The sequence below is a fragment of the Diabrotica virgifera genome, chromosome 3, assembly GCF_917563875.1.
Source record: "Diabrotica virgifera virgifera chromosome 3, PGI_DIABVI_V3a".
NCBI lineage: Eukaryota > Metazoa > Arthropoda > Insecta > Coleoptera > Chrysomelidae > Diabrotica > Diabrotica virgifera.
Window position 1 is genome coordinate 275,917,079 of NC_065445.1, and position 9,701 is coordinate 275,926,779.

Below are 9,701 nucleotides of genomic sequence, written 5' to 3' on the forward strand. Positions count from 1 at the left end.
TTCTTAAAATTATTATTTTCATATTTTTTTATTTTTTACTTTTTAGTCTTACACTTTTCAAACATTAAAATATATCGTCATGTTTATTAAAATACATTTGTATAAAACATATGATGTACAAACATGAAAAGTAGTCGGAATCGGCAAAAAATTTGAAACTTTATTGTTTATTTATGAAGCATAACGTAAACAATTAACGTAAAAAGTGAAATTATGTATAGTTCATATCATTAGCCTATGCACTTGTTCTATGGTTCCGTGTTTGTCTCGGAAACCGAATTGATGTTCTGGAATTATTTTATGTTCGTCTATTATCGTTTTCAACCTTTTTACGTATATTTTTTCAAAGACTTTGCTAATCATAGGCAAAAGGCTTATAGGCCGGTATGAAGATGCATTTTCCGGTCTTTTTCCGGGTTTAAGGATCATTAGGATTTGTGCCACTTTCCATGAACTAGGGAAGTAGTTTAGACGCAGAATTGCATTAAATATAAAGGTGATTAGTTTTATGCACTTATCCGAGACTTCTTTTAGAATCTTTCCAGAGATTAGGTCAAATCCAGGGGCTTTTTTGATGTTGATTTCATCTATTATTGTTTGTTTTACTTGGTTGACTCTAAATTTCGTGTGGGGCAGATCCATTTGAAACGGTGATGTTAGGAAACTGGTTAGTTCTGTTTCTTCCTCTGTAGATACGTAGAAGGGTATGGCGTGAACATTTTTTGAACGTGCTTGCCAAAAAGATCAGCTTTTTCTTTGTTGTTGAAGTACATATTCCGAAGAAGACTACCTATGATCAATTCTGCATTTGTAGTTGTAAGAGCTCCTAACAAGAGATAAAAGAGAGAGCTTAGGACTAGGATATGTCAGACTGTTGTAAATAGAAAAATTAAAAGTGGATCAATAATAATTGAGCCAAAATTAAGGTAGATATATAAAAAAAGTTATTGAGGCAATGAAAAGAGTAGGTAAAAAATAAGATATTACGATAAATTCGAATTTAGTTTGTCTTTTTCCAGCTCATCTGTTACTTGACACTAATGCCCGAAAAAAAAACGTGTAAAAAGCTACTAAAACAAATTAAAAAGACTGTAATTAATAATATCACCAAGCGATGTGCGTAAATAGGTCTAAGAAAATCCCTTTAGTACTGCTTTGTTTTATCATTTAACAATGAGCAGTAAACTTGAAACTAAAATTAAGTTTTTCTAGTCTAAAATAAATCGTTTGTACTTGGTGCAAATATATGGGATGAGATATGTCTATGTCTCTTTCGTGTCCTGTACTCTTTCTGTTCTGTGCGATGATCCATCGAAGGCGGCCTTGGGCCAACGACTCAAGGGCATATCGCCCGACGCTCTCGCCGTCGGCGGATGAACCTTTCTTTGTTGTCGACGACATCCACTTACACACATACATATCTATATGTATTGTACCTACGTGGGGACGTTGGAAACTCCCTTAGCTCAAAGACGTTCGTCAAATTCGATAAAATACCGTTTTAAATCGTTTAATCAGTTGATGGATTTGATTCTATATGATGAAAATGAATTTTATTTGAGGATTACTACAGTTAAATACTGGATCATGGGAATTCGTCATCATCATCATCATGCAACCTTTTCCGTCCACTGCTGGACATATGTCTCTCCCATTTTGCGCCACTCTCAACGGTTCTCTGTGTCTTGTTGCCATTTCTTGGTCGTTTAATGTCGCCCATCCAGCGTGTTGATGGTCGTCCTCTTCTGCGTTTGTCTTCTCTTGGACGCCAGTCAGTTACTTTTCTGGTCCATCTTGAGTCTTTTAGTCTCGCTATGTGGCCTGCCCAATTTCATTTCAGCTTAGCAATGCGTTCGACAGCATCAGTGATACCTATTCTTTTCCTCAGGTCTTGGTTCCTTATTTTGTCTTTTTTTGTCACGCCTAGAATCGATCTTTCCATGCGCCTTTGTGCCACTCCAATTTTTACTGCTGTTGTTTTTGTGAGCGTTAGAGTTTTGTGCTCCATATGTCATAATAGGAAGAACGCATTGGTCAAATGTCTTCCGTTTCATAACTGTCGGGATGTTGCTCTTAAAGATGTCTCTTAGTGAACTATACGTCGTATTATACCATACCATACGGCGTATGGTTTGGTATGGTTCATGGGAAATAAGAAAATCTTTTTCCTAACATTATTTGAATACTTCTGGCCAACGTTGAAAATTATGGTCCATTAATTCCTTTCAGGTTATAGATCCAGCATTTGTATTCGACGGTTTTTCTACATGAGCAACAATAATACACCAAGAGTTTATTCCAAATTTTTTATATTTCTTCTTCTTCTTACGGTGCTATCCATTTTGGATATTGGCTATCAGCATAGCTATCCTAACTTTGCTTGCAGCTAGTCAGAATAGTCCGGTTGTAGACGTATTGAACAACTTTCTTAGGTTTTAAAGTCAAGATATTCTTCTTCTCCTTGGTCCCCCCTTTGCAAATGCCTTGCCTTGAAGAATGCGTTGCAAAAAGACATATATCTATTTATTTCTCAAAACATTGCCAGGACATTCTAATTTGCGCTCTGCGACTGTGTTCATAATCTCGCATTCATTGCCTATTCTATGTATGACCTAAACATTAGTCATACGTTTTAGCCATGAGATTCTTAATATGCATCTGTAACACCACAACTTGAAGACCTCGAGCTTTTCTACAGAAGTTTCAGAGAATATCCAAGCCTCTAATTCGTATAATGTAGAATAATATGTAAAAGTAAAATGTAATATAATGTAGAAAACACGTCTGATAATAGAGATTTTGGTAAATAGTGACTGCTGAAAGGAGATCTTATCTTTACGAACGCTGATATTGCTTTTATTTTATTTCCCTATGCGTTATTTTATTTTAGTAGGGTAATTCCACTAGCTTTTTAGGTACCAAGGTGTGAGTAGCTGTTTACAATGTTAAATGGCTGTTGGTTACCCAAAGTCATGTATTTAATATTTCGCACCTTTTGACTACCATGTACATACTTACTTTGTTTTTTTCTCTTTGTTACATATCTCTGTCTCTCCTTATATCTGATACTCGCGACATTATTGTTTTGTAAATGATCCAAGCTATCTGGAAAAACAAACTACTTTGTCGGCATATGTAATGTTGTTTGGACGCATTTCGTTAACTAATAGTCCTTGCTGTATTTCTCCCAGTGTTTGCTCGAAGATATGTTAAATACATAAGTAGATGTTAAATATCATCGAAGACCGAATGCATCCTTGTCTCACTTCTTTATCAGATCTATGGAGATTGCCACTGTCAACTGGTCTTCCACTTCCATGTTTGCAGTTTGGTTGAAACATAAAGAATGTATGATTTTCAAATCTCTCTCATTATGATGTTTTACTCTATCAAATTCGATTTTGTAGTTAATACAACAAATCCATACGTTACAGTTGACATTGCTGCATAATCATTTTCACAGCGAATAGAACCTCTCGGCTGCCTAAAACGTCGAGGATTCCAAATTATGTCCATGGCACTTGTTCTTCGTATTTTTTATATATTCTGCGGTGTATCACTTTTAACAACGTTTTAAGTAAGTGGCTCATTACGCTTATTATTCTGTAATCTTCGCATTATTCAACAGTTCAACTTTAACTAGCTTTGGAGGATTTTCGAGATACATATACCTTGTTGAACATAGTTGTTAACAATTTTATTCCCTGTTGATGCAAAGTTTCAGGAATTATGTACAAAACTTGACAGGCTCTACAGCTTTACCACCTTCAGTTTTTCTAATACCTGACGTGACTTCTTCGATGGTAATCGGGGGTCCTCTTTGGCATTTTGTTTCTTGAATGGTATTCTGTATTTCATCTCAAAAAGATCGTTCTACATATTTCTCCCAAGTGACTAATCTTTCTTCCTCACTTAATAGCGGTTTTGCCTTAGTTGTACACCAAACACCCAACTTTTCTAGGTCTATATTAGCCTGCAGTTTCTTTAACTTTTTTGTGTAAGGTGGAGTGGGGTAAGATCGTAAACGGGGCAAGTTCGTATTAGCTCTAATTCTATCATAAGATACATTTAATTGTATAAGTTAAGAAGTAGAAATCTCTACTAGATTAGTATGAACTGATTGACATAGATGTCTCTCACTCAGAAGTAATTCTACCACTATTTTGCCATTTATAAAATGTGAGTACATGAGTAGTAACCACAGATCACCTACCTCCTCTAGATGTTTCACGATAACGCTTTGGTTAAATATGAAAAACAGCGCTCCATGCCGCTTGTATCGGAACTAATGCAAGCGGGAATTTCAAAATGTAATTTTGGTGGGAAGAAAATGTCAGGTTAAAATATTTGTATAGTTGAAAAAAAAATAATTTGGTTTTAAAATATGCAAATTATTTTTAATTTCAAATATACAAAATACCATTTGGGAAAAAATAAGACATGACAACGTATTTTTATTTATTTATTTAATACCAGCAAAACCACTTTGTAACGTAAGAGCACCGAATTCCGACCGGTTATAAGTGGTATATATAAAATTGTTTGAAAGATCAATTCCGAATCATTGAAATTTAAAGTAATTCTGTCTATAAGCTATTATGCATTATTAATTCTTACTAGAGCCAAATTTATAATAATAACAGTAGTCATTTCAACAAAATTGCTTATTTAAGAAACCAAATGCAAAAATTTCGCAAATAGCCGTTTTCCGTCCACATTAATGATTTTTTCCCAATTCCGTCCACAAGAGTACCGTTATCCGTCCTATTTATTTAGTTATGACAAAAAAAACCCATTATGAATAATTTTTAAATAAATTTGCAAAAAAATGGCCAAAAAACAAAACAAATAATTTAAAAATAAGTTTTATTTAAGTACAAAGTTTTGAAACGAACTTAATGACTGCAAATGAATTAAATAATAAAAAAAAAAGACTTCATTTTTTTAGGTTTTCAATTTCTGGAACTTCATAGGCGCCGCGTTTATTTATGAGTGAAGGTCTCGCAATCTTACAAACTACATCATCAAAGTCATAATTTAAAATGTCATCTCTATCTGGCCATTTCCAGTACTTTCCATTCATAGTCATACTTTTAACTCTCAAAGTATCATTGCTTCGTTCCAGAACTACACCAGGGAAATATTCACTGTCGTACTGAACCAACACAAAATCGTCCTTTGAATATATTTCTATATTCTTTTTATTTATGTTTTCCGTATTATTATTACCAGTATCTATGCCTGGTGTGTGTTTTGGAGGACACTTTTTCTTTTTTGCTTGTTGAATCTCTGTTTTTGCTTTCCTCTTTCGGATTCGTTCACATTTCTCATTTTCTTTTTCCTCTTTTTCTTTTTTGAGTCTTCGTTGATGTTCCATAAATTCATCACTTATAGCTACTGTAGGATAAATCTTTGGTTTTTTCCTTTCCTTGGTGTCTTCTGTGCTATTATTTTTTTTCTTTGCAGAACTTTCCGGCCAAAATAGTGCTTTTTTGAAAGGTGTTGGATATTTACTATTATTCTCTGATGTTGTTGTAATTTGCTTAAGTGGGGTTTTTTCTTGATTTTGTACTTGTCTTTTTTGATCAGAATAAACTATACCTATTGAATCATCTTTTAATGGGCTATTACAAGGAGTTGTGTTTACTATTTTGTTCTTAGGTGGTGTTTTTTCTTGGGGTGAACTTACTGCTAAATAATAGTCTATATTCTCACAATCATTGTTCTTGGATGCTGATGGACCAGGTTTTGGCGAACTAGAATTGCTATTCTGTGAAGGAATTAAGACCAATGCTCCATCTGCTTTGACTGTAGCTTCAATTGTATCATTATTGCAAAACCAAAAGTTTTCATCGAAGTGTATGTCAACAATGGTCTCGTTAGCAGCATTAATTGGCAAATTGTTTTCCAAAGTTTTATCATGATCGACATTTTGTGGATGAAGACTCTTCCAGAAATCATACAATGCTACATATTTTTCTTCTAGTTGGGCCGCTGATTCAGCAATCCTAAAACGGTTAACAACCTCTGGCTTTAAACGTATCTCTACCTCTCGAAGTAGTTTAGAATCATAAACATTAACAGTTGTAGTGGATGTTGATTCAGTTATTTTATCATCAGAATCTTTTTGTTCTATTGGTTTTATTAATTTTGAATAATCAATGCGATTTTCGTTAAACGGAAAGAGTCCACATGATTCAAATGCACTTTTTATTATCGATGTACAGACTGTAGCCTTCAAAGTTTTGTCTAAGAGTTTTGCAAACTCAGCCCGTTGAAGTTTTCTTCCGTTATTCTCCATACGCCAAGATCGAACATCTTTTCGCCAGTTATTTTTAATGGGATAAAAAACACCAACATCTAACGGCTGTAATCGGTGAGTTGCGTTGGGGTAAAATGCTGTTAAAATAATACCTTTTTCTTTGCAGAATTCAGTAATAGGCAGATTGATGTGGGAAGAGTGTCCATCCAGAAACAATATCACTGGGAGTGGAACACTGTTCTTTTCCAACCAGGGAAAAAATACATTTGTAACGTATTCATAAAATGTCTCACTTGTCATCCAACCAGATTCAGAGTGCCCAACTCCCCACTGGTTTGGCATGTTCGTTATTATTGCAGCTGACACATACCGTTTGTAGGGATACAAAACTAATGGCGGAGGTACAGAACCATCAGCTCCAACAGTTAGCAAAACTGTAAGACATTCTTTTTCGTCATTAGCTATGCGACTGTATACCTTTTTTGCACCTTTTCTAACCAACACTTGTTTTTCTTGAGGGGATAAATAGAAACCACTTTCATCACAATTGAATATTCTCTTGGGGTTTTCAAGAATGTGTAAAAAATTCATTTTTGTCATATAATCCCGAACTTGGGTAAACCAATTTCTTATATTTTGTTCCGTAACTGCGGCTCTACAAGAAGATAGTGATTGTGGAACACGTTTTGAAATTTCTGGATGATGAGCGAGAAAACCATTGTACCATTTTTTACCAGGTATGTAATTTTTAAATGGGGTTTTTCGTTTCAAATTTTGAATTAGTTTTGAAACAGAATCAACAAGTTGAGATCTTGTTACCGGGAATCCCACGTTACCCATTTCGATTATCCATTTTATAATCAAGTCTTCTTCGGAACTGGACAAAACTGTTGGCCCTCCAATATTGCCCGGAGTTTTGTACTTTTCTTTCATAGTATCTAACAAAGTACTTTTAGGCACATTGTATATTTTGGAGGCTTGTCGAATACTTAAACGTTTCAAATTAATATCTTCTATAGCTTTTTGGATATTCTCTCGGGGATACTTCATCCGCTTTTTGTATACCATAGTTGCAGATAATAAAAAACTGAAAAAAAAATATTTTATTAGTTTTTATTTTATGGGGTCGGTAACAGGAGTTTGAGGTAGCTCTGTCCGTCCACCATGGACGGATATAGGACAGAAGGTTCCTGTGTCCGTCCAATTCCTTTAAATGAGTTTTACTAATTAGATAGTCATTTTTATCATACTTGATAATACAAACTGAGAGGAAGAACTACCATAAACATTTTTTACAAATAAAAACTAAACCAAACTTACACATTAAATCTAGAATAGGTAATAAATGCATCATTCTTGGGTTAAATTTTAAATTGAATTTTCGAATTCACTTAATAGTTGACACTAATTTTCTTAAAATGAGTTGTACCTATAATAGGTCGTATTTAGGTTTTTAAACGGAGCAAAATATATATTATGGTTAAAATATGTCGGATTATATTATTTAACTAAGACTTATATTTACAAAGCGTTTGAAACTGAAGGAGTTAATCCCTAATACCGTCCGCTAGGACGGTATCAAGAACCCCTTGATATTCTGCATTACCCTATTCCGTCCACTTTAATTTCGGTAATAAAATCTATTGTTCGAAAAAAATTACAAAAATATATGTATATTTACAATAAATAAATATGAAAGATTCTAATAAATAAGTAAAAACATAACTGTTAAACGTAGTATCTATAAAATATGGAAAATAAGTATTCCTTACCTTTATGTTTTTTTGGAATCAGTATAGCTTAAAACAAGACATGCACTTGCAATGAACTGAATCGCACTGACAACAGTAAACGTAAAATGTCTGCGTGCTAAAAGTAGAATGAGTGGGGATATAACCTATCAAAAATTCTACTCGGCCGTCTGATTGCGACGAAACTCTGAGGTATAGAGCGCAATTTCTTTGTCGGACGGAATTGGGAGACCGGACGGTATACGGTGCTTTTACGTTATATACTTTTTTAGAAATCGTATCTTTACAAATGAAATTATTAATAGTTATCTTCCAAATACTTCTACAAAAGGGTATCTCAAATGATTGAAACATGTGTGCATCTCTACTTGTTGAAGGACTTTCAACTAAAACAAAAAATTAATATAATTGATTTGATAATAACCATATTCATTTCACGTAAAATAATTTGTATTAATTATATATTTTCTGTAGGGGTTACTTACTTGGTGTTACATTCGTTTGCTTCCCTACACCACTAACTGTGTTACTTGTTCTCTAATAACAAATACTTGTTGAACTCACCATGCAAATGTAAGCTAGGAATTTGATCTTCCTAGGGATCTTCAAATCACATTCGTTTTGTTTCAAAAACTGTATTTGAATCCATTTTATCTAAATCAGGATTTTTTATTATTGCTAACAATCAGATAAACTTTTACTGACATAAAGATAAAAGATAAAGGCATACTGACAATGATGACAATTGACAAATTATAATGACACTCAGACTCAGTGATATAGAAGAAATCTTCACTCCAGGTGCATGGCGACATCTCAAAAAACGTATCATTACTAAAAATGACATTTAGTTTAGTATGACCTTGAGATACCTGCGTGAAACATCTAAAGAGAGTTAAGTGATCTGTGGTAGTAACTATCTAACCTAGAGCTGTTGAGGAAAGTGCCGGTATTTTACAGCAAATTTGGTGTCTTGTGCATTTATTTTTGATAAGTATTAAGAACATTGCTTAAAGTTTACGTTAAAGAAATAATTTCTTTCGATTATTTGAAATTTACTGGAAAAAGCACTACCTACTCTGGTCTTGCTACGCAAATATTAGTGCACGGCTCAAGTTCGGAGCATGTAGCGAGGTAAGACCGGACTTGTGCCTTTCCAGTCAATTTTAAAGTTTTTTTTTTGTACTTTTTATGTTTTTTTGCTCAAATTATTTAGTTACATCCTTTTTTAGATCCAAAATGGTTAGATATTATGTTAGAAAAACGAACCGAAGAGCGTAATCAGCAGAAACAATTAAAGGAGCATTGATAGAAATTCGGGCAGGCCATAGATGCCATGCAAACAACCATTCTTTATATTTAAATGTATAACTTTTAAACTAAGCAACTTATTTTAATCTGGCAAAAAGCTTTTCGTAAATGACGGATTAGTAATTCCGATTTTGTCCCATAGCATATGAAGATAAATTTCATTGAGTATTAAATAGCTGTTTACGAACTTGCTCCATGTATGGGGCAACTTCGGAATAGTTACTGTTTTTTCTAATTTTTTATAAAAGTTCTAATTTTTAATGTAAATTGGTGTTTTTGGCAATGCGAATTATAGCGTATTAATGTTACTTCACGTTGATACCAAGAAAATGTTAAATATTTGAAATATAATTTACAAAAAAATTATAAAGTCAAAC

At 33.6% G+C, this 9,701-nt stretch overlaps 1 protein-coding gene across 1 annotated transcript; it reads right to left on the reverse strand.

Annotated features, from left to right (window-relative positions):
• Positions 1-4,849: 4,849 nt before the first annotated feature.
• LOC126881730 (uncharacterized) lies at positions 4,850-8,271 on the reverse strand. Its single transcript, XM_050646191.1, has 2 exons — positions 8,035-8,271; positions 4,850-7,349 (listed from the first exon to the last, which is right to left on the reverse strand). The coding sequence occupies exon 2, from the start codon at positions 7,328-7,330 to the stop codon at positions 4,937-4,939; it is 2,394 nt and encodes a 797-aa protein (XP_050502148.1). The 5' UTR covers positions 7,331-7,349; positions 8,035-8,271; the 3' UTR covers positions 4,850-4,936.
• Positions 8,272-9,701: the final 1,430 nt, after the last annotated feature.

Excerpts from the sequence above, each read along its gene's own strand:
- LOC126881730 (XM_050646191.1), bottom strand. The coding sequence starts at position 7,330 with ATGGTATACAAAAAGCGGATGAAGTATCCCCGAGAGAATATCCAAAAA.